At 41.0% G+C, this 25769-nt stretch overlaps 1 protein-coding gene across 1 annotated transcript; it reads right to left on the reverse strand.

Annotated features, from left to right (window-relative positions):
* Positions 1–7223: 7223 nt before the first annotated feature.
* On the reverse strand, positions 7224–24233 carry OSGIN2 (oxidative stress induced growth inhibitor family member 2). Its single transcript, XM_087750181.1, has 6 exons — positions 24036–24233; positions 20772–20926; positions 15865–16001; positions 13187–13378; positions 12465–12556; positions 7224–10455 (listed from the first exon to the last, which is right to left on the reverse strand). Exons 1-6 carry the CDS (start codon positions 24077–24079, stop codon positions 9408–9410), a joined length of 1668 nt encoding a protein of 555 aa, XP_087606307.1. The 5' UTR covers positions 24080–24233; the 3' UTR covers positions 7224–9407.
* Between the last annotated feature and the right edge of the window lie 1536 nt (positions 24234–25769).

Consider the following 25769-nt stretch of genomic DNA (forward strand, 5'->3'; position numbering starts at 1 on the left):
ATAGACTGACCCACCATGTGACTGGGGGAGCACCCACAAACACTTGGAGATTTCTTTATAGGTCTTGTTTGAGAGGTCTTTTCTGTATCAACACTTCGAACATCCTCTTCAGATTTCTTTGCAGTCTTCCACAGGCAGTTGTGTGCTCTCAAGAGGGGAGGGCAGTGTAGGGATTTCCACAGTAGTGCTGAGAAAAAAAAAGTTAGGATCAGCACTTGACTACAGGTATACCAAGTGTGTGTTCCTGTTTTGGGTCCAACTTGAGGGTGCCTAATAGGTGATACTTGGTTTCTAATTCGGTTGCATCTGCTATCTGGTTGATGAGAAGCCTGTCAATTAGTGAACCTGAGCCTTTTGCTACTAAACACAAAGTTATGCTTGCATTAAAAGAGAAGCTTAGACATCTAAACCTCTAACACTGACCCATGGCTTGAATTGTAACTCCAAATTCATGGAACAAATTTATTCATAATACTGAAACTTGTCTTCCATTTTAGCATAATTTTGTCATGATTTTCAGCTCCAGACATTAGAGGAAACGTACTTGTTGGCTTACTGGTTTGGGCCTTCTGTTACTGAAGTTTCTGAGGTAGAGGATAAAGGACATGATTACATGATGCATGTAATTTGCATGACAAGGTTTTTGTAGCAGGGGGGCTTCTGTGGGAAGCTGCAAGAAGCTTTCCCTGTGTCCAACAGAGCCAGTGCCAGCCGGCTTCAAGACAGACCAAGACAGACCGGTCCAAGACAGACCTGCCGCTGGCCAAGGCTGAGCCCATCAGCGACGGTAGGAGTGCCTCTGGGATAACAGATTTAAGAAGGCGGGGGGGAAAAAGTTGCTGTGCAACAGCAACTGCAGCTGGAGAGGGGAGTGAGAATATGAGAGGAACAACCCTGCAGACACCAAGGTCAGTGAAGAAGGAGAGGGAAGAGGTGCTCCAGGTGCTGGAGCAGAGATTCCCCTGCAGTCTGTGGTGAAGACCATGGTGAGGCAGGCTGTCCCCCTGCAGTCCATGGAGGTTAACGATGGGGCAGATACCCACCTGCAGCCTCTGGAGGACCCCACACCAGAGCAGGTGGATGCCCGAAGGAGGCTGTGACCCTGTGGGAAGCCCACACTGGAGCAGGATCCTGGCAGGACCTGTGGACCCGTGGAGAGAAGAGCCCAGGCTGGAGCAGGTTTGCTGGCAGGACTTGTGACCCCGTGGGGGACCCATGCTGGAGCAGTCTGTTCCTGAAGGACTGCACCCCATGGAAGGGACCCACGCTGGAGCAGTTCGTGAAGAACTGCAGCCTGCCAGAAGGACCCACATGTGAGAAGTTGGTGGAGGACTGTCTCCCATGGGAGGGACCCCATGCTGGAGCAGGGGAAGAGTGTGAGGAGTCCTCCCCTGAGGAGGAAGGAGTGGCAGAGGCAACGTGCAATGAACTGATTGCAACCCCCGTTCCCTATCGCCCTGAGCCACTTGGGGGGGAGGAAGCACAGAAATCAGGAGTGAAGTTAAGCCCAAGAAGAAGGGAGGGACAGGAAGAAGGTGTTTAAGATTTATTTTTTATTCCTTATTACCCTAAACCCAGTAGGCAGCTAAGCCCCATGCAGCTGCTCACTTGCTTCCCCACAACAGGGTGGGGGAAGAGAGAATCAGAAGGGTAAAAGCAGAAAAACTTACAGGTTGAGATAAAGATAGTCTTACAGGTAAAGCAAAAGCTGTGAGCACAAGCAAGGGAAATTAACTTTGCATTCTGCAGTTCAGAACTATTGCTGCATGCTCCATTTTCATTCTGCGAGGCGTGTGCCCTGCAGTTTCAACATCCAGTTCACCAGTTTCCTGAGAGAATTTGTGGTGGTGACTTTCTTTAGAAGGTTAAAAAAAAGTTCAGTAACTCAGACATGACATCTAAGGTTTCTCTTATCTGCCTCAAACCACGATCTGCAAGCATACCCACCTTTCTGACAAAATGATGCTCTTCACAAAAATAAATCTAAGCAGAAACTTATCTTCAGATCTTGTTTCTTGCATTTTCCTGTGTAACAAAGTTTGAGGGTTTGTTAGGATTGCTTTTTTCATAGCATGCATTATCTTTGTTTGCACAGCTCACAGGAACGAGATGCACTCAATACATAAACTAAATATACTTTTTATTAGCAAGGCTTTTAAAATACAGTCTTGCATTCAGCAGCTTCACTGAACAGTTTAAAGCAGATTGAATTACTTCATGCACCACTAAAATAGAAGATGGGTGCTGTATCCTTGCAGGAACAACATGCTTAATTTTCAGTTTTAACTCACACCAGTTTCAGCTGACTTCCCATCTCTCCTCCATCAGCTGGGAAAGCCACTGCCTTTTTTGGCAAGACTATCACGACACTCTGTTGAAGTTTGCTTTCTATTTCTGTCCATTCACATTTGTGACCATCTGCCCCTTTTTCTCCTACCCTTGCTCCCCATTTTCTCCCAGCGAGGGGGGGCTGGTGCAGCAGGGCTGGCCTCTCCTGTGTCATTGCACCAGTTCCTATATTCAGAAAGCGTGTTTGCAGTCAGCTTTGATTTCGTCCCTCCACCAACCTCCCCACCACCTTCCTCCAGAGTGCGAAGCCCCCTTCATTACCCCCATTCCTGATGTGGCCGAGAGGCTCTATTCCACGTGTTTACCATCAAACATCAGTTTGTAACTGATACACCAGCTGAAGTCTCTGCTATAGACCTACCTCTAACCCACTCCAATTACCAGTTTGTTTTGCACAGGTGTGTTCTCAGTCCTGATTCTTATCCTTTTTCCCCCCTCCCATGCACCTGCCCCTTCTCTTGCTCTGGTCCATTTCTTGAATCTATCCACGGTCACATTTGGCCACATCTGGTGTTTGATTCACAAATTACCTCCTTCCGATTGTGTTCTGGTATCTCCTTAGAATTTAAGCCACAGGTGGCAAAACCTGAACTGTCTTCCTTACCGTTATTCCTCGCACTTCCCCTTGCAATGTTTTGATAGCCACCATCGCCACACTCCAGTGAGAGAGCTACAAAAATGCGAGACAAAAATCAGATCCCCCTAACTAACAGCGTTCCCTGCCGTTTGCTCTAGCACTCTGCCCCAGCTTTGGCTACCAGAATCTCTCTCAAGCATTGGCTACAGTACCAGATCCATGCAAACCAACACCTTTTCCCTCTTTCTGAGCACTACAGCTCTCCGAATGCCTCTTCCTCTCCGAATTTTGAGTCTGACTTCAGAGTTCCCCACTTCTCCAAACCAAAGTAATTGGCCTCTAGGTGAAACTGTTTTAATATTACTCCTTTAGCCTTCCCTCTGTCATCAGTTTTCACACATGAAGACAAAACGAGCTTAGCATGCAAGCCTCAGGTAGGTTTATCATCTAATCAAAGCTGAGGTTTTGCTCACAAGTTGCTTGCAGCTCAGAAGGAGAATGTATTTCAGCTGACAGCAGATGTTCTGTACGTGTTTACATTGCTCATCTAAAATGAAAAGAAAAAAAAAAAAAAAAGGATATGAAAAGGATATGACCCAAGCTTACTCCAGCAAAAGCAGAAATACTGAGGCATGGCACATGGAAATGACATTTACATAGTATCTCTAAGTCTGGGTGTATCGTGTGTGTGAACAAAAACATAGGTAGATGAATATAAGCCTTTATCTCATTTAGAACTGGAATTCCCCAACTAGCATACCAGACCTAACAGAGAAATGGGCAAGATCAGAGTATTGACTTTCTGACTTGTGCCAGGTAGATGTAAGGCAGCAGGATCAGTTCTTGAACAGCAGTAACTCGTGTTCACCTAGAAGCTGGGCTGAGAATCCAAACTGATGAAAAATGAACCATTTCCCTCTCCTCAGAGTACCCCCTGGAACTGTATCAAATCTCTCTGATGGTCTTGTCTCTAGCTTTAGATTTGTGGACAACTATTTTTTTATTTATATACCTAGTTAAAAAAGAACCTAGAAACGCCAGGATTCCATAATATTTTGTCAATACATAACAAAGCTAGTTGTTAATTTTCTTTATGCTGGTATGTAAGTCTACAGAGGGTGTCCAGGAATATGAAGCGGAATTTTAGTTTATTGAAGCATGCACTGTAGGCAATGTAGGCTGATACTTGCACATTGCCAGTGTTCTCAGAATAAAGAGATGGAGGAGGAAAATGCAAATGAGGTTAACTTAGTCTCCAGAACAAGTCCTTTCAAAAGGATAGGAGAGCTAAGAATACGAAGTATATTTTTTCCCTGGTTTTGATGACTACTAATGACCACTAGGTTATAAAAGTTGGCTTAATATGCGCTAGAAGTACAAAATTATCAGTTAGAAAATCAGCTGGCATGCAGACAGGTGTAATGTGAACTCAAGTTCAGGGTCTGTTTAAGCTGAAATGTTCCATAGTGTCTGCAGAGACAAAACCATCCTTACAACAGTGCTCAGCTATCACTTTTTTTCCCCATAATCTTTGTTCCTTACCCCAAATTCATCCTTGACCTCACACTTCCTTGTGTAACTCAAGCTTCAAAAAGTAACTAAACTCAAACACCTGAAGTGTACCACATTCCCCAAAATACATTTTTTCAGAAAAAAAGAGCTGTTTATAATTCAATATCCTAGCTTCAAATTTGTACCCCTAATGTAGCAAAGCCTTCCCTTCTCTGTCAAAGAGTGTTTCAGTTTCCATTGATTCTGCTAAACAGAATCAGGTGTTACGGTTATTTCAAACACAGTATGACTTTTCTTTCAGGTTGGGCAAGGGGAAAAGGGGGAAGTAAATGTCCAAAAAACTCTCCTCTCATATCAGTTGAGGTACTGCGCTCCCATCTTGCTCTCACCTCAAAAAATAATCCAAAATCATGACAGAACATTGTTATTGTAAGGTGCTAAAATGTTATCTAAATTAAAATGTAACAGCATAAACCTTTTAGCATTTTTTGTTCCATAACTTCTTCAAAATGAAATCATTACTATACGGATGATAATAAAATCGAATAATCAGCTGCCTTTAAGGCATACGTGTGCTACCTCTTGCTGTTCAGAAATGTTTGGGAGCTACCACTGTTACAGCACAGATTCTGCTATTACATGAAAATACCTGCTTGCTTTCTCAGAAGTAGAAAATATGGTACCAGCGCAACCAAGTCTCATCTCTTGGCACACCCCCTTACCGATCCAGTCCTACAGCTTCTGGAGCAATAGAATTACTTCTAGCTCATACGTATGTGTTGCACTTCAGTGTAACTTCAGTCAGTAGCCAATTAAAAATACATGGCAACATGTTAGACCAACAGCTCCAGCGCAGAGCTCTGAAGTTACAGCATGCAGATCTTGACACAAGAGGATGGGAGACCACCAGCCTGTCAACACTGCATGGATTCGCGTCAGCACCTACGGGTCTGCAGTTCACACTGCTCACATTGTTTGCTGCTTTCCTCCCGTCGTTCCTCACTGGCCATCGCTTGTTATCAGTGAGGACTCACTCGAAGTTTGCAAATTTTACACCCTTTCTTTCTCTCTGAAGAGCAGCTGGCCTACAAATGGCCTTTTCTTCCTTTCAGCTGGGTATGCAGGTGAGGCCTGCCTCAAAGTTTGGGTATTCATTTAATTTCCTGCAGCTTTGAGTAAGTACTCTGGGTTTCTGGCTCTAGCCTGCTTTTCACAGGTCTTGAGCTGCGAGAGAAAGAAGCTACAGCCACTTCCCTCTACAAAATTAGTATTTTTCATTATGTGACCATCACTCTATGAAATTAATCATTAAAAATAAAAAGAAGGTGCCTACACTTACCAGGCCAGAAGGAAAATACAGTACACCCCAACAATTCTTTAAATGCTAAGGACTAGGGACCTACGGCTGTGGGATGCACTTTGCTGTCCCCTATACTCAGTGTATAGGCGCTGTTTCTGGGACCTGTACTCTTTCCATGCATTCACTGGCAAGCCCTGGTTGCTAGCCCAAGGCAATGCATTTTCCTGAGGCAGAAGCAGCCAACGTTACTGTCACCACTCTCTGGATTACTTACAGAAAGCATTCCTGCGTTTACTCACCAGGGTAAAACTTAGCCTTACTCTTTTGTGGAAAATGTTTTAAGCAGAAGTCCATCATCTACTGGAAACCAAAAGAAAGGTTGTGCTGTTTCCCACCACCCTGGCAGGCGCCTTCATTAACAAGCACCTATAGTTAAATAATCACATATAAGGCAGATTTAGGGAAATCTACTATGACAAATCTTAGTCCCAGTTCAACAGCTGGATTCTACTTAAAATAATCTTGGCAATAATTTAACTAGGAGACACATTCAGCATTAAGAACCAAACCCAAATGTAAGAGCCATTTTCCCACTAGCCTATTAGAAAATACACCGTACAGGTTAACATACCTTTACAAAGTCTATAAATCCAAATTAAATTCCTTTAGCTGAAAATTATATTCTTCCTGTCTGTATTTTAGTAATAAAGCTTAAGGAGTAAGCATTCTTTTTAAATCCATAATGTTTAAAAGCTTATCTTTCTCACTGAAAGAAGAGCTAAAAGTAGCAGTCTCCCTTCTGGGAACTATTATAACATACAGGAAATTCAAATTATTTTTTAGTTTTAATCTGAGAAACAAAGTATTTCCCCAAAAGACAACTATTCAGTGCCAACATCTAATCCACAATAAATGCAATAAGTATGATATAATGCTTTAGGTAAAACTATCCTAAGGCAAAGGCTGAATTTTTACATCTTATTCTCTCAAATACCAGAAAGGAGAGAAACAGAAATTTCTCTCAGAATCAGAAACCCAAAAGTGAGAAAGTCCAGCTACAATTTTAAAACTAGCAATTCCTAGAAGAAACAGGATGATTTTTTAGTAAAGCTTTGGTCAAAAAAAGTCTTTTCATACTGGCTTCATAAACATGACCAGTGAGAAAAATACTCTGCCCAACTAAGGGGTCTCACATGCGATTTATCTCAAAAATACTGGCAAGACTGATAAAAGAAAAAAGCAGTTAAACCTCAAGGTGCTGTAATACTGCAGTGAAAGATACCTGTGTAACAACAGGACAAAAATCTGCTACCAATTTGTCACTACAACACACACAGCCTGTACGCAGCTGCAGCAGCTGAGGCGAGAGATTTGGCTGTTTGAAGCTTTTCTCCCCTTTTCGCAAAATAACTGTTTAAGTAAGGTACTTCCTTTCTTTTGTTGGCATTTTAAACGTTTCATGTGACAAATGAAAATGCAGCAACATGACATGATACGCTGTATTTGGACATTTATATTGACACAAAACTGAAGGAATGTAATCACAGCACAGATGTACTCCCAATATATTAACTGCAATAAAGTTCTACAATCAAGTATTTAGCATTTGTAACACTGATTCTCAGTTAAAATTATTAGGTATCACACGTTTAGGATAGATCTATACATACACAGTTTTTGCCAAAGGCGGCAAATTATAGAATCTCAATTCAATTATGAAGAAAATAAGCCTAGAATTTAGCATAACTAAAACCAGCTCAATATAAGTATAAAAAGGTATCTTGACTAGTATTGACAATGCCTGGTTAAACCCAACCATGTAGGCAAGGCAGAAATTAATATGAACTTTGCCTCATTTGTGTTTATTTTTATGCAATTAAGTTGGCTCTAAACTAAAATTTAGTAGTAGTAGTAGAATCATTTCGTAATTTACTTTGGACTTTCATTGAAAATACTGTCATTTTAATCCTTGCATACTTTACCTTTTCAACTTCTATGTCCGAAGTCTGAGTAACTTAGATGCATAAAGGCCTGCAGTAGCCACAGAACCCCAAAATTCAGTAGGCACAGAAAACAGGCATTTATTGCATATAGGTATCTACAACTTATGAAAGTTAGACAGCTGGGAAACCAGCAAGCACTAGCAGTTTCACAAAGTCTAAGCCAAATTTCCTTTTAAAAATCTGTTTGAGTTCCAATACGGAGATTTTAATCATGCAAATACAGTATCTTAAACTAACATGATGTTCTTCAACACAAAAAAGCCCCAAACAAAACACTAAATTAAATAACATCTATTCCATCACATTGGACCTGAATTAAAATGTTTGGTAATAAATCTGTTAAAACCAAGCACTTGGTCTATGGAGAGTTCTGGAAGATAACTTAAGTTTTCTACTGAGCTGTTGCTTACCTCACTATGGTGAATAACCCATGACTGTGCTTAGGTAAACTAACAACTACTCTAAACCCCAGCAAATGAAATCTAGGTCTTATGTTATGGAGCAGAAAAGTGAAACTTCAATTCAGAGGTAGGTACAAGTTAAGTCTTTGTCTTTCATAACAAGCTTTAAGATTTACAGGAACTACAGCATGTTTGTTTTGGGTTTGGTTTGTTTGTTTTTTAGCTGGCTGTGAGATATAAGCCTTTTTCAAGTTTCAAAAACCGCAGGCTAGAACAGTTTTAGTGTTATGTGCTACTCTAGAAAAAAAGAGAAATAACCAATACTTGGTCAAATGGGAGATGAGAATATCTATCACCCACCTTCATCAGTCAAGTAATCCCATTCAGTCTTCCTGAGCTAGGAAGCAAAAAACCCTTAAGTTTTTTCTCATGTACTTAATTTTTCAGTAGTACACTAGATATTCATTATATTGACACTGTAATAAGAGCACTTATATCAGTACTTTATTGTTTATGTTAATGAGTATTCTCAGAATGTACATATCACTGTAGGGGAACATCTCATGTTAGTCTTTCTGCACTCACCCCACTCTAGGCATAGTGTGAAAAAACATTAATGGATTGTGTCAAATCATGTAGTAAAGATTAAATGGGAATGCTTATTCTTTTATTGCAATTATCAAATAGGATAATTTATAACTGCTGAGGAATACTTCTTGCTTACAGAAACCCTTCTTATAGTAAAAACCATTTTACTAAGTGCTCATTCCAAGTATTACTGTATTATTACGGCAAATAAATAAAATCCTTGTTTTAAGCAGAAGGCTCCAAATTTGCTTTGGGACCAAGAATCACTTTGTACTAAGCAAGCTTTCTGCTTTTAGAACTTATTTTGATTTCATGGTAAAAATATTTTGTCACATTTGACACTAAAATGTAAAGCCACTCTGGTAGGCATTGATTTTCCCAGAGGAAGTCTGCTCTTTTAGCTGAGCAAGAAATGACAGGCAGGTCAATGTAAGTTAGTCTCATTTTCTGTTTATCTGGAACTAATTCCAGCTGAGTAGAGATCAGTTGTAATAGCAGATCAATTTTTTTTATTTTGAAAAGGTGAAGTATTGTAGTATCAGCATCCTTTACCAAGCAATACAAGTGCAGGTTACTTGTATACAACAGAAATGTGACTGCTATCAACTTTCGCTGTCAGTGAGCGTTCTGTTAGACTACATCTGTAATCCTGTATGTGTAAGTTTCTAACGCCTCATTTATGGTACCCCATCACCTCCTCCATCCCCACTTTCAATCAATTCATGTTTCTTCTTTTGTCTTATTGCCAAGCATCGTGCAATGCCCAATGCACCTCCTTTTAAAAACCGTACAAAGTTGTCTCCCACCAGAGGACCTAAAGCAAAGAGGTTAGCTTCTTTAGTGCATTCATAAGTATATGGATCAATCTCTATAGGATTCCCCTTGCATGTGATGGGCTGATTAGAGTGGTGACCTATGCTATGTCCTTGGTCCTTTAGAAAGAAAAGGTTTGGGTGAGAACCTATCAGAACTAAGGCTACAGAAAACTTCAAAATTTTCTTCAGTCCGGAGGCACTCTGAAGAACACATTTCATTTCAGGCTTGAAGGAAAGTACATTGTGTTCAGGGAAACTAGTGTAAGCAGAATGTAGGTTAGAGTCCACGGTATGTGACTGAGTACACATCATATGATAGACCTTATGGTATTCAGGGTAAAGCTTTTTAGGTAACTGTTTGAAAATTAGACTTGTATCGGTAACTCTTCTACGAAACACATGGATTACTGGGATGTTGTTGTTGTAGGCACACAGTACTGCATCAGCTGCTGTAAGTCCAGCACCCACAATTAACACAGGGTCTGCCTTCCCACGTAACTTTCCCTTGCTGATAGCAGCTCCAAAGTCAGACATGGAATGAAGCACAAAAGGAAAGTCTTCTCCTTCAACTTGTAGTCGTCCAGGAGAATCAAAGGTTCCCGTGGCAAGAGCCACATTCTCAGCAAAGAGGCAGAAGGGCACATGAGAACCATCTGTTGCTCGCTGATAACCTCTGACTTCCCAGTTTCTCTTAATCAGTGATTTCTGTCCGTCTTCCATTTCCAAATGCTGTGTTGAAATATTTTCATTCAGTTGACTTCTATCTTCATCATCCTTTCCTCGGTAAAGCCTGGATACCGATGTTATGTAAACGTTGTCTCTGAAATTCTTTTGGAGGCCCATGACTTTAACATAGTGTTTATAATAACAAGCTATTTCCTCTGGCATTACTCGATCACTCTTTATATTTCTGAAACAAAATTGAATGGTTCCAGTTAATATTTAGACCTTATTGGTAATCTGAATATCATATATGACATACCACACGACAGTCAAATTTAAGAGGATTGAATCTGCTCCGTGTAACTGACACTGGGTTCAATATCTTTAAATGCAGTCAATTTGTTTTATTTGTTCTTTTGATTCCTGATACACAAGTCAAGCTAACTTTTTTTTTTTTTTAATAGTTGTAAATCTTTACAATGTAAAGTGCTATGGTGATTAACAAATTAAGCATGACAAAACTGTGCAGCATCACAGTAGGTCCGTATGGAAGTGTTTTACAAAGCCAGTTTAGCATCACGACTGTCAACAAACTAGTACTCAGTGAGAATACACTTAGGATACAAGTAATTAAATATCACAGTAATTGTTAAGTGCTTAGTTTGAAACTCTAGGTTCGATATATTACTTGAGTCAAGTATTCTTCATTATACTTTGCAAAAGATCTCTCCCTTGGCTACAGGTAAGTTCAGTAAGTATCAAATTAAGTAGTTCCATATCACAGGAACAAAAAAAGCAAGTATGACATAGAACCTTAATGCAACTATGTAAATGATGTCCAAGTGTCCGATAAAAAACATTTCTGCACTGCAATCCTGATATTACATCTATGCTTTTCTCATGTTTATTGCATTCTCCTTAATAAAAAAAATAAGCTGAAAATGTAATTATTTTGAGCAGGTGCATGAATTTTGCTGCTTTTTTAGAAGTAAGCTCTAGGAAGAAGGCAAAAGAAACAGTAGCAAACATCAGGATTGCCACTGAATTATGCTTAAAAGCGTATTTACAAGAAATCAGGCTACTCATTCTCATAGATTAACAAGATAATAGCATATGTACTTTTAAATGTTCAGGTTACTAGTCTGAAAATCCTGATGAGATACTTATTGAAGAGGATAATGCCACAGTGTGACACCGGTTACAAGGAAACTTAGGAAACTATTTTACATGACTACAAGTTTCCATTATCATCAATACTTTTAAATATGTTTGTTTAATTGTAGTGTAACAGGTTAGCATTTCTGTTTCTAGTATTGTTGAAAACTGTAATATAAGCAAATTAGCTTCAGATAATAAGCAGCTTATGGGATTTCAGTTAATAAGGAGGCAAGATTACTGTGGTTATCTAAGAAAGCGATTAAAGAACAAAGGTACTGTTTCCTTCACTAGAAGTATTGTCCTGAAATGAGTAACAGACTGCCTTTAAAGACATATGCCCAAGTAATTCTACTTCTTCTTTTGCCATACATGGTAGAAGAACAACTTCCTTTAATTTTGCTAGAACAAAGTCAGGGAAATTAAAATTTTAGAAAAAGCTTATGTAGAGCGTTCCCAGGTTCATCTGCTGACACAGACCTTTGTGAACTAATTGTATAATGAAGTAAAAAAAGTGAGCTTGTACAAGACAGTGATTTTTCTTCTCTAAAATTTTTCCAAGAAATTTACTACTAGAAAATAACATAGGGAAATACTGAATTATGCTCTTAAAATAAAAATTCATAGATAGCAACATTTCAGATGCCGCAGCTTTGCCTGTAAAAGCAAATACTGAAATATACAACTTCCTGAATTACAAGAAAGCTAGTGTGCACAGCAACTTAAGCTGCATCGATGTTGAAAGAGGAACTTCCAATACTTCAGTAGATTTTAAATTCCTCCCTCAATCTTCCCTCAACTCTGATCAAAACTGCTTACAGTAACAGTGCTTCTTTTTGTGAAATGCTGCTAAAACACACCACTGCTAATATGTGTGCTTTTGATACACTCAAAGCAATTACTCTGGCCAACCATTGTCCATTTTTTTCCATCACAGTACACACAGCAGTATCATTTCCAGTGCCATTAGGCAATTTAATAAACAAAACAAGAAGCCCTCCTGTGAACAATGAAGTCTGAATGTTTTCCAGTTCTTAAAATAATGTTATCTGGATTCTTACAGCAACTGCATTTCCCAAATACATTATGCAATATCTTTACCTGCGTTTGCTAGCTGCCCACTCCTTAAAGGTGAGGCCAGGCAATTCCATCCAGTCTCCAAAACTGATTGTTAGCATAGAGCCTTCCATGGACTATGGAGAAAAAAAACAGATGCATGACCAGATACATTTCAAAATGGATACATTTATGTAGAACACAGTGAAGTTCTCATTGTACTCATTTAGAGCAATAAAATACCATAGCATAATACCAGGACATTACATGAAGTGCTGATGAACTACTTTTCGTGTTACAGTTAGATACTATTTTAAGGAGCAACTACATGATCTAATAAAGCAGAAGGTGAAGAGAGAACAAGTGAAAGGGAAACTAAAAGGAAGTTATTTAAAATACAAAACAAGAAAAAAAAAGTCCGAAACCAACAGGATATGAACATTAAGATTTAAGATTTTGTATAAACAGCACCTGGAAACAATGCAAAGACAGGAGAAAAAAAGTAATAGAAAATACTCTTCATTATAATTCATTAAATCAAAACTAATAAAAAACCCACATAAGATAGTGGTCATGGTCACAGATCCTCAAATTAAGGACAGCTTTTTCCTTCCTTTCGCATCTCTCTTAACATATTTGGGCTTTGGTAATTAACCAGTTGAAACTGCAATTGCCATTACTATCTAGAACAGCCTTAGACAGTAAGAAAACCCCTAAACCACAAAATTATCACGTTACCCTGGAAGCGATATGAAGTTTTTACTCACATGCCAAGCCCCACCAGGTGGTCCTTTACCAAGCACTATATGGGGGATATAATTATGTTGTTCTAGCTTCCAGTGCAAAACCGGTGGGTAGTCATACCCAAAGTCAGCATCAGGATGGAGCAGTGTATCAAAAAGCACTGCAACTGGGTTTGAAGAGCGTCCTTCAAGGCCTTCAGACAGGTACTCCAGATCCTGAAGTATGAAAGAAAGTTTGATCTGTTCATGCAACTTTTACTGTTCATCATGCTGTTCTGATACACAGAAGTTGAATTTCAAAAGAAAAGACAATTAGTTCAAGTTGCATTTTAAGTAGAGATAAGTATTTAATGTAGAGATTCAATCACAACACTTTTCAGAAATAACTGCCACGATTAAGTTCTTCTATAACTCCGAATAATACATTTTACTCATTTAAAAATTACATGTTAATAACACAATAATACCACGGCAGGTCAGTATTTGAAGTTCATTGTAGAAAAAGAAATATAGGGACAAATGTTCAGAGATCGGAGCAACTTAGTAACATTTATATTTATAGATAGCAGACAGCTTTTCATAGAATCATAGAATACCAGGTTGGAAGGGACCTCAGGGACCGTCTGGTCCAACCTTTCTAGCACAATCTAGACAAGATGGCCCAGCACCATGTCCAGCTGAGTCTTAAACGTGTTCAGCGTAGTGGAGTCAACCACTTCCCTGGGAGATTATTCCAATGATTGACTGTTCTCATTGTGAAAAATTTACCTCTCGTGTCCAACCAGAATCTCCCTGGGAGTAACTTGTACCCATTACCCCTTGTCCTCACCATGTGACTCCCTGTAAAAAGGGAGTCTCCATCTTCTTTGTAGCTCCCCTTTAAGTACTGGTACATGGTAATGAGAGCACCTCTTTTAACGAAGAATTGCTAGTATTTCTAGGAGCCACATTTTGATAAAGCAAAATGGGAATCTAAAAACATTAAGTTTTAAAGATTGAGTAGAAAAAGCTTCTTTGACAGCTCTTAGGCAGTTCCAACACTAACGTTATTATATTTTGAAATAATGGAGGTATTATAAGTATTATTTTTAAAAATGAATTAAAACTAGGCTTATTTTACAAAGCAGTTGATGTTGAGAATTTCTAAGAACTTCTAATTTCTAGAACTTTTTAAAATGTTCACATTTCAGCATCTATTAACCAGCACGTTCTAAAAACTTCGTGATGCAATGGGAAATATCTGAAGACAGAATAGAGATCCAAAGAAAGAATTCGCCACAAGGCTAATTTTTGCTGACAAAGACAGGACAGTTTAGCTTCCTAAATTGGGAAAATCTCAGGGGGTCGGGGGAGGATAAAGGACATGAAACATCTGTAGCCAAAAGCTTAGGCAACTTACTCTCCTGCCAAAAAAAACAAACCTTGAGACTTGAAGTCAACATTACATGCAAACAGCACAGCACTAAAACTAACAACCCCCCCCCAAAGCCAAACAACCCCTACTTCCCCACTACAAACACATATGCATGTTTGTATTTCAAATAAATTAGTCACGCAGGCAATACAGTTAGTGATAGTATTGTGAGTAATCCATCAGGAGCATACTGAAGTGAGTAGAAAACAACGATAACGTGACAAACAAATGGACAAGTGGGGAGAAAAACAATGGAGAAGATTTAACTCATCAAATGAGACAGAAAAAGTGGATGTGTATGTGGATAAAAAATTCAGCACAAAAACAATTGTGAGTGCAACACAAACACTGAAGGATGCATACTGTTCAGAAAAGAAAAATGGGTTGTGTTTATGGAGGATATACGTCCCTAATATTACTAAAAAATGAAGTCTTAATGAGACTTGTGCTATTTAGGAAGATTCTAACTTTAAGTATGTGTACTTGAAGTATGTTAGCAGCATGTTTTCTTTTATGGTAGTGTCCAAACATCCTAGGACATGAAAGCTGGAATTCTTGCATCAGCTACTCTCTGACCAAGTGGTGCTTTAGACACTTTTAGCAAGTAGTAAGAACATGACAAAGGGCAGACTGTAAAACCAAAAAACATCACAAAAAAAAAAAGCCCTCAAGAACCACAAAAACCACATGCCCCAGGATAGGATCTAATGGTCATGAGTTGATTTTATTGAAATTAACAGAATAACAAAATAACTTATTAATGCATTAGAAATACGATTAAGTAAGCAGGCTGGTTCTTTACAATGCAATCTGAATTTTTTTTTTATAAGCAGCTCTTAAAATGCATTGCTTTTCATCTGAAGTGCCCTATATGTAATTTGTTACAAGCCACTAAAGAAGATATATACTGCTCTTTATTGCACAGGTAGGAAAAACAGAGGCCAAAAGATAAAGCTAGTTGTTCAAGGCCACACAGTTACTGAGCTTTACTGTGGTCTGATTCTTTGTGGAGTGAGAATATTAAGTGTTTTTTTTGTCTATGGCACTACTTATGTAAGTTGCAAAAGCATTTTAAACAGGATCATTAAAGAAAGCCTACCGTTTCATAATCCAGCTTGCAGGAGGAAAAAAGCTAGACAAGATGGCAACCAAGGCCATGTTGGATGGGGCTTTGAGCAACCTGGTCTAGTGGAAGGTGTCCCTGCCCATGGCAGGGGGTTGGAACTAAATGATCTTTAAGGTCCCTTCCAACCCAAACCATTCTATGATTCTGTAATTCAAAGCTTACTTGATCAACAATGGAAAGATGTCGAGCTTCTTCTAATTTTGTATGTAGAATGGGGTTCGGGTGTATAGCTTCAGGAGATAAATATGGCCTGTATCCAGAGAGCAGGTAAGAAAGACAAATTCCTGAAGGTCCATTTCCTATTAAAGAAAGAAGTTACTGCTTTAGTAAAAATGTCAAAACCTAAAGGTTGTAAGTCACTAAATAAGCAGCAACAAAATCATCCTAAAGTAGTATAATGTGACACTGTCCTGATTCAAAGCAGCTTATAAACTTCACAGTTAAAATAAAGCCTGCCGTAGGAACTTCCTCCAAATAAACTGAGCAAAACATTTTTCAGGTAACAAGAAACGAATGACTGTTTACACCATGAAATAAAATGCATATGAAGGAACTTCATAATGGACTACGTCAAATTCACTATTCTTGTGTGAAAATGATCCAATGGATAAGATCTAGTCTGCCTGTCAATCACAGTGATATCTGAATATTACTGCCATCTTACAACTTTGTGTTCCCACTTACGCTGGGTACTGTAAAACACAGAACAGAAAGACAACCTAGAGTATATGCTCTTCAGATCTGATCATGAAATAAGAAGGAAGAAAAAGAGACAAGCAGAAAGCTGAAGACTGTGCAAGTCAGATGAGAAGCTACAGACACAGCACAACAGCAATGTAAAAGCTGAGTGAAGACAGATACAGTAGATAAGTTGTAAAGTACAAGGAAGTCATGTAAGACCACATTCATCGTTCAGCAATAGTATCAATTCAAACATCCTATATATTTTTTGTAACATTTTATAATTAATTTATGTGCATTATTGCAATTTTAATAGACTAATGTATTTTCAAATTGTTATTAAAGGTGTGAAATGGATGGGACCAATACATTACCATAAGGTAATTATTTCTATTTGTTTGACTAGGACTGAACAAAGTAGGGGACCATATTTATAACATACAAATACAGAAGTAATGCTCATGTTGCAATATCAAAAGCTAGGCAAAGCTGAAGTCAGAAAAGTATGTGCTATGATACAGAATTTAAACATGTGACTATGTACTGTGATTTCTATAGCTCCTCTTCCTCATTAACTGAATGAAGAGCATAGTGTTCTCCTAATGAGGCACTATTCAGTATTTTGTCTTTGTTTTCCATCTAGAGTGCCACACATGGTATTTACCACACACTGTTCAAATTCTGGGCTAAAGATGAAGTTACGAATTCATTCACGTTTTTATATAGCACTCATCGTTAGGCTGTTAGCTCGTACTTCCTACCATTTCAGCTCTTGATCTCAGAAGTTCACCCATTTTTTCCTGTTCCCCATCACCTTTGCACACAGTCCATCACCTGTTTCCAATCCCACTTCTCCAATGCCTCTGTCTTCTCCTTTTTCTGATTTCGCAGTCTCTAAATCCCCCATCAGTTTGCTGAGACCCTGTTCATTCCCAGTCTCTTCATACATCAGATCTCTTTTCCCTCTTCCATCAAGCTACACTCATCACTCTGCTCCTCACTAGCATTATATCCCATACTTTATTACAATGCTGAGTGTGTAGACTGATCAGTCATGGGCTACAAGAAAATAATTTGGGCTCACTACAGATAAGCTCTTCAAAGGCTAAGACTGCTAAGCTGTAAAAAAATCTTCAATCAGCACGCCTTCTCTAAAGGTCTAGAACCTGAACAAGTATGAGAGACTGCACAATGAGTCCCTTAAAGGCTTTTACCAAACAATCTGGGTTTTGCACCAGAACGTAGAGGCAAAAATAATGGCATTAGAGTGCCTGCGTACTGTTTGGACCATAAAGCACTGGAAAAAGACTGTCTGGGAAAGCCATGGATTTCCATCACTGGGATCTCCCAAGACAGTTAAATCAAAAATCTGTAACAAAAAGTTTAAGTCTTGGTGATCCTGCCTGTATTATTTCCCAAACCACTTCCATTCTTATTCTTCCATTTACAAAAAAGACCGTAAGGAATCTTTCAGACAGCGAAAATACTCTTCCTTACTCTCACACTGTTCTACCCTCCCACAAACACACCAGCATGAGATAGCCGGGTACGCTTCAGTCCAGGAATTAATTTAAAGCTGAACCTGGGTGCAAGCCCTTCCAGTCACCCACTGACCACGCTGGAGACGGATGCGAGAGAGAACCTTAGCAATACATTGAAACCATCCATAACAAAGTTGCATGAAGTTGTGAAAACACTCTAATCATACCTATAGTTCACAAGCATTCCCATGACTGAGTAAATTCTTAACTATTTTTTAGAACTGTATCTCGTGCATAGTAAAAAAAAATTGTTTCTTTTTACAAAGATGTAGCTAGATATTTTTTTCCTACTGGGGTGTAAAGGAAGCTACTCCATGATGGAAAGAGAAAAATGTGTGCCATATCCAAGGATGCCGTGCTAAAGATTATTCCTGCTGCATAAGACTAAAAAGAACCAAATGGATAACAAAAGTTGCCAAAACAAAGGCTGGAAAGGGCCAAGGAAATTACTGAGGACAGGGATTATGTTAAGGTGAATTACTGCCACCGAGCTCCCTAGCCCCTCCCTGGGACCATCCAGAGAGCTGATCCAAACCCAGTTCCTATTCTTTGAGCAGACTGAGTCCTAGGGAAAGAAATTCCCTCATGAATATGCTCTCAAGAACACACAAGATTAAGTTTCAGATGCAAGGTCTGCAATTAGACTTGCTATGATTTTCTAAAAACATCCTTGGGGGGGGATCTTTTTGAAATGAAAAATTTATACCTGAGGAGTTTGCTCTTTATTTACACACAATGCTTCCAATAATGGCTCTGATAGCAACTGAGAGATATTACTATTATACAAACTTTAGATATACAATCAATATATCCCAAAACCCCATGGCCCTGTTCATTTAAGCAGCAGTTAATATTTTGATTGAATAGCAGCAGAAGCTTCTCTTGATCAACAGTAAACTACAGTACAATCATCTTTACATTATTTGTCTAAATTTAAAGCAAATAATTAACTTCAAACATCATAACAACCTTGTTATTTGAATGAAAATTTAAAACATTGTGTTTTAAAGCAATATTCAAAACTAGTGCAGAAGATTAAAGTGTTTAGCACAGAACATGCTCTAGACTTAGAGCTCTAGCGTGAAATTCTTCAATCCCAATTAATTCAAATGGAATGTACCCGTTTCTTCCCAATTTATTGAAGAAGACAGGTACAGCACAGAAGTTACTTAATACCACCACAGTTGCTTAGTACTCTGTGCAGAACTGCAGTACAATATGCAGCACAAGCTTAGAATCAAATCTTAAACTGGGAAAAAGGGGATGGTGAAATTAAAGAAAGGGCAATATAAGTGATTGTTTCATCATTAAGTTAACTGCTTACACGTGTGCCATCTTTTTCTTTCTGATTAATAAAATAGTGCAATGAGAAGAAGACGGCCCTAGGAAGCTAAAAGAATGTTTAACTCCAGCTATACGGTTATCACAAAGAGAAGATTAAACCAGTAGGCAGTGTGCGTGTGTGCATATATGGGGGGGATGAGAATTATATTTGTATTCCTCTACTACATTATTAAATCATTTTAGATTCCTTTTAAGGCTCTTCAGACAGCCAATGAATTAGTGATAATAGGCTGCCAATGGAGAAGAGCAGCTTGTGAAGTGTCTCAAATGTATCTGTGAAAAAGCATTTGGGACACACATTTATTTTTCAAGAAGTAGTAGTCAAGGCAGCTGTGTTTGTTGTCAGCACATAGAAAGGCGTTCTAGACAAAATAAGTATTGAGCACAGGTATTTGCATAATGCATATTTGCAAAACTAAACAGTGAAAACTGAGTCATTAACCATATGGCAAACCTATACTAAGGTTGACAAAATGCCAGGAAACTGTTGCTCTTCAACTATGATGCAGAACTCAGCAAGTGATTCATGTCTGTCACATCCACGTAAGTGTATTACATGAGTACTATTTTAAGCTGTCATGAAGAGAGCTTTGAGAAAAGGCACTGTACAAACACCAGTCTTTCAAAGCTGTGGAGATTTACTGTGAGCGCCTTACACTGAAACACCATTCTCTGGAATCTCTGCTTGTTTGCAGGTACAATTAAAGCTGGTGGTTTGCTGTGGTCCCAACAGCTTTGGACTAGATTACTGAAAACCCCCTTTACCCCAGATCTTTTCTTTATCCCCTCATCAAGTCATGGCAGTAAGGAGCTGGTGACCAGCTGTTGCTGAAAAACCTTGGCCCAATACAAATCATCCTGGCATTCTCAATTACGCTGTGTATCTAAGGAGCCTGCTCCCTCTGCTCTCCTGTCATTCAGCAAGATTTTACAAATACAAGCCTTTAACTATTTAATCAAAACTACAATTTATTGTTTTAAATGGGTTGAATTGACTTGGATTCATTTTGGAAAAGATGGGACAATATTCAGACATCAGTGATGAATGCAACAAAGAAAAAGGCAATTAATGAGAGAGGTTAGCATCTAACCAACATACAGCACACATTACATTATGCTTTTCACTGTCCCATCTAACCTCACAAATTTCTACTGGTGCACCATCAACAACCGCCATGCAACCTGAAGTAAATATATGACATTAATCAAACCCTATATGATCAACACTAGAATCAAAACAGTTGTTAAGACTCACGTATCTGCTGCCAAATAATGCATCTCATTTTGTCAAAGCACAATTTGAATTCAAATATACTTCAACAGAAAGGCCCTTAACATAATTTTATGGTACTGTTATTAATCATAACAACTGCATTACTCTAATAAACATCTTCACTCTAAGGATGCTAAGCATTAGTTATTTAATGATAAATGACATCATGCAGCAGGTCTATAAAGGCAATGGCAGCGACAGATAATCTTAAAAAAAGTGAAAAAACTCACCTATTATTACTACAGGCAGAGTAAGGAGGGAGTCCCCAGGAAGAACAGTTTCTTCAATTAAAGGCATTCTTTTAACCTTCCTCCCAAGGCTGTCACCAAAATACTGCACGAAGGAATTCAAAAGCTGTCCTTCAGTTTCAGGGCCGCTGTAACTTCTAATTAAGAAGGACAGATAGGAGAAAACTAAAATTAAACAGTTAAACTGTTGTCCGAACAGTCTCTTAAAAAATAAAGTTGCTTTTGATGCTTTACTTTAAGAGCTATGGAATTGGCAAAACCAAGACCAGAACAGATATGCTTCATCCAATCTACAAAATTTTATTCTTCAGCACAGCTTTTCTAACACATTTTTAAAAAGTCCACTTTCTCCTAGTAAGTCTACAGAAGGATAACAAAAAGGCACAGATGGCTCTGCAGAGATGCAGATTTCTAATTTCAGTTTATACAAAGCCGAAATATAACCAGCGAGCATTATTTTGATCCCACACTCAGCAGAACTCATTCCTCATTATCCTTATCAAAAGAGGGAGATACACACTGCCTAGCCAATTAACGACATTAAGGCCAGCCAAAGGCTGAAGGAGTAGCTAAGGTACAACAGCAGCCGTTCGTATCCCTTCCTACCTACTGAGCAGCACAGAGGACTTTGCCTCAACAAATTTCTGTTCCAGTAGAAGGAAGGCTGGTTAAAGCTGGCAATGGTGTGAAGATGGAGAAAAGCATGATCCCCATAAGCCCTAGACACAGCCCGTTTTACCGCTGTTAAAAGAAAACTTTTTATAAAAGGAACGGCCACGCAGTCAGGTCGGCTACTGCGCAGCAGACTGCTTTCACCCCTAGTCATTTTCCTAGATTTCTCAGTTCTTTCTCTGCAACATCCACTTCGGTTCCTCTTATAGCTCTTCACCGTCTAAACGTGCTTCTAGACTACGAACACTTCTTTTATATTGTTTGCTGCTTAACTATTTAGGAGCCCTTTCTGAAGCCTTTCCAGGTCATTGAAGAAGCATGCACTATCTGTTTAGCTAGAAAGGCAGAGGCAAATTAAAAATAGTCTGTTATTGGCAGTTATTTTATTAAGTCTTCAAAATAAAGACTTAACAACTTTTTAATGAAAAATAAACATTTTTCTCTTTACAAACACAGTTTTAATAATTAACTTAATAAATAAAAGTAGTCTTATTTACTTCCTAAGAATCTGCATATCTTAAAGCGATTCCAGTATTTCAGGAATTATTTTCCAGGTGGGACCAAAAGTGTAAGACATGGATCCTATTCCCACGGCCTTCAAGAAGCCACGTATGTTATGTGCCGCCTCAATGCAAGACTGAAGGTTCTGCTAAGTATTTCAAAAGCTTTTCCTCGATGGGGAAGTCCGAAGTAACACTAGAGACAGAGCTGTACAGTAATAACAGCACTGGCGCACAGTGTAATAGAGCTCTCTGATAGTTATTTCCTTGTTAAATAGGGTAGGGAGCTATTCTAAGGTTGTATTTATTTCAGAAAGCAAGTACTTTATAGCTCTATTTCCCGCACTGCAACAAAAAAAGTTCGCGACTTACGTGCTTACTGTTTGGTTACAGCTGCACGTTAGCTCCTCCTGATCTTGGAGACGCATAACATGCAAACAGCGTGAGTTAGATGCAGATGAGCAGAAGGCAGAGGGAAGATATCTAATTATCATACTGCTTTTTTCACCTCCACTTTTAGATAGGCACAGGTAGACTATATTATTTTCCAGCCTTTGGTCCAAGTTAACTAAGGCGATACTACACTATGCTTTGCAAAGGACGGGCTTAAAGAAAGCACGCGTATTCTAGTGTGGTTTTAATATACTTGCTGTGCTAGATGGAAGATAAAAACCAAAAGAAACATTTCAAAACCTCTTTTATGGGATATATGCACAGTGCTGTAGGCTACAAAAGAATCTTTAACAATAAAAATGTTTCTTCTGTGCAGCTTAGGTAGTGTATGTCAAACTACCTAACTGGTATAGTGCAGAATCTAGTTTTGCATAGAAACGCCCGCATACAACGCGCAGTTTCTCAGCTATTGTGCACGTGAAGCAGATGAAGGGCTGCTGTCAGGAACATGCAATTCCTTCGCAAGAACATCATCCCAGAACTCAGGAAGACCTTAAGTTAGGGGCCGCTAACGCCACCATCTTCCTAACCTTTGAACAACACTGAAAGCCACCAAATACCAGAAGTTTTCATATTGATAAAAACTCATGGTAGACAGCTTTGCAGCAGTGGGGATTTGGTAAAGATACGTATGGCTGTAGTCCTGCAGAGATGCAAGTGGGCCAAAGGATGAGTCAGTTCCAAAGCTAGTGCTTAGTTTACCTTATGCTGGTCACAGCAAATAACCTTGAGAGTTACATTCTGCCAAACACTTAGATTCCACAACTATTCACGGGTTTTTTTGCTTTTTAATGCGTTTTAGTCAATTACTTTTATTTGATGTGAAAACCCATTAAGAGAAAAAACACAGCATATATGTAAATATTTTTCTCGCTTAAAAAAAAAAAAGAATAATTCTTTCATAATAACTGGCTTAATTTACCGCAAGTTATTAAAATAAGAGGTGCCTTTTTCAGGTAGCAGTTCTGCAAGATCCTAGAATTCCCTCCATACTTTTAGCAAAAAATTAAGTAAATTGACTGTAGTGGGCGGTTAACAGAAAACTCGTTATATAAAAGGAATTTAAATTTGGTCTCAAGTCCTCACTTCGGGAAGCAAATTTAACACCGTCAGATTGCTGGGGTTTTTTTAAGCAACCGAGAAGAGCGACGCCCGCCCGGGCCGGGATCCCCGAGGGTGCAGCGCTACGAACCCTGAAGCGAGAGCGAGCATCAGCGGGCGCCGACCTCCTCCCAGCCCGGGCTGCGCCTGAGCGCTGCCCAAGGTCACGGCGCGCCCTCCCGGGGCGCCGCCTCCATCCCCTCGCCGCCGGCCCCGCGCTGCGCCCGCCCAGCGCCGCTGCCCGTCGCCGCATCCCGGCAGCGCCGCAGCCGAGGGGACGCGCGGGGCCGGGGAGCGCGGCGGCCGCCCGGCGCCACGCAGCCGCCCCGCGGAGGCCGCAGCACCGGGGCGGCGGCCGCGGCTGCGCTCCCCGCCCGCCGGTGCCCCCGTCTTCCCCGGCCCCGCCCCCCCCCCCCCCCGGCCCCCTCACCCCACTCCCCCCGCGGCCCGGCTCCCGCGCCGGGGAGGGGGCGGCGGGCAGCCGCCCTGACCCACCGGCCGCTCTCCCCCGCCGCCTCACCTGAAGTGACCGGCCAAGGAGCATCGGCAGCACCACACGGGCATGGGGGGCGCCGGCGGGCTCGGGGCGCCAGCGGGGCCCAGCGATGAGGCTGCGGGGGGACGCCGCGCCGCGGCCCCGGCTCCCGCTCCTCCTCCTGTCGCCGCCGCCGCCGCCACACTGGGCCCCGCGCGGTGCCGTCCCTCCGCCCCGCTCACATGCGGCAGCGGGTCACACGCGGGAGGAGGAGCCGCCTCCAGCACCGGGAGGGAGGGAGGGACGGGCGGGGCAAGGAGGGGCGGGCAGGGTAGGGCGCCGCTTCCTCCTCCCGCGCCCGCTCTCCTCGGGAGGCTGCGGGATGCGCCGCCTCCCCCCCCGGGGAAGGCGGGGGGGGAGCCCCGGCCTGGCACCGGCGCGGGGGAAGGATGAACGGGGAAGGCGGAGCAGCGGCGGGGAGACACCTCCTTGGGCCGGGGGCGGCAGCAGGAGGGGCCGCCCGAGCCTGCCGCGGCCCCCCCCAGGGAAAGGCGAGGGCCGCCCGCCGCCCCTCCGGCGCGGAGCCTTCCCGCACAGGCCGCGCCGCCTCCCGCCGCCGGCAGAGGCACACCTGCGGCCTCGCCTCGCCTCGCCCGGCGGCGCGGGGAGGGGGCTCCGGTTCCCGAGGTGAACTACGGCAGGCTGCCGTGCCAGGGGCAGTGGCGGCGATCGCACGGCCTTCCAGCCCGCCCGGAGCTGCCTGCCCTGCCCTGGCGTCTTTCACGTGTGAGATGCACGGGAGGAAATTAACAGAAATCCGACTAGATTAAACAGTTTCAAGGCACTGTTTGACTAATGCCCACCTATTTAGAAATAATACTTTATACATGTTATGTTAGGTACTTTAAATTGTGTTTTATCATAAATATTTTGCAGGTGTGCTTATTTGGTAGAAATAATTTCTTTCCTAATCTTTCCCTAGTCACAGAGTGGTTGAGGTCGGCAGGACCTCTGGATGCCATCTGGTCCAGCCCCCTGCTGAAGCAGGGCCACCTAGAGCAGGCTGTCCAGGAACACGGCCACTTGGGTTTTGAGTATCTCCAAGGATGGAGCCTCCACGACCTCCCAAGGCAACCTGCTGGGGTGTTTGACCGCCCGCACAATCACAACGTGTTTCCTTATGTTCAAGTGGAACTTCAGTATTTCAGTTTGTACCCGTTGCCTCTTGTCCTGTCCCAGGGCACCACCAAGAAGAGCCTGGCTCTGCCTTCTTCATTCCCTCCTATCGGGTATTTATACATATGGATAAGATTCCCCCGACCTGTCTCTTCCACGGGCCGAACAGTCCCCGCTTTCTCAGCCTCTGCTCATAGTAGTCAGCCTGCTATCCGAGACACCCATGTCTTACGCTGGTTCTCTCTCTCCAAATCTATTAAGAAGCAGTAAGGGAGAATGCCAATAAAAGATGACTATTCATTAAACAATTATAGCCTTTCATACTGACTTAAACTTTACAATTTGAAATGTCTTCTCTGTGAACCTGTTCCATAAATCTGCAATACCAAGACCCTACAAGGCTGTTAAGTTACTGTGTCTGAAGTGGCTGGTGGTCGCTGACAGTCCAGTTTACCTCTAGGTTGTTCGTTCAACAGATTGTTGTGAGTGTAGTCAGCAAATAATTACTGTTTAATAGCATCGGTCTGATTCCCACTAGAAAGGATGGCTTTGTATTTGTTAGATATGTGCACTATAAAATCCTAAGGCAAAAGAACACAGGAG

Source organism: Nipponia nippon, unplaced genomic scaffold (genome assembly GCF_047370975.1).
Source record: "Nipponia nippon isolate SJK-2023a ecotype South Korea unplaced genomic scaffold, ASM4737097v1 scaffold_1, whole genome shotgun sequence".
NCBI lineage: Eukaryota > Metazoa > Chordata > Aves > Pelecaniformes > Threskiornithidae > Nipponia > Nipponia nippon.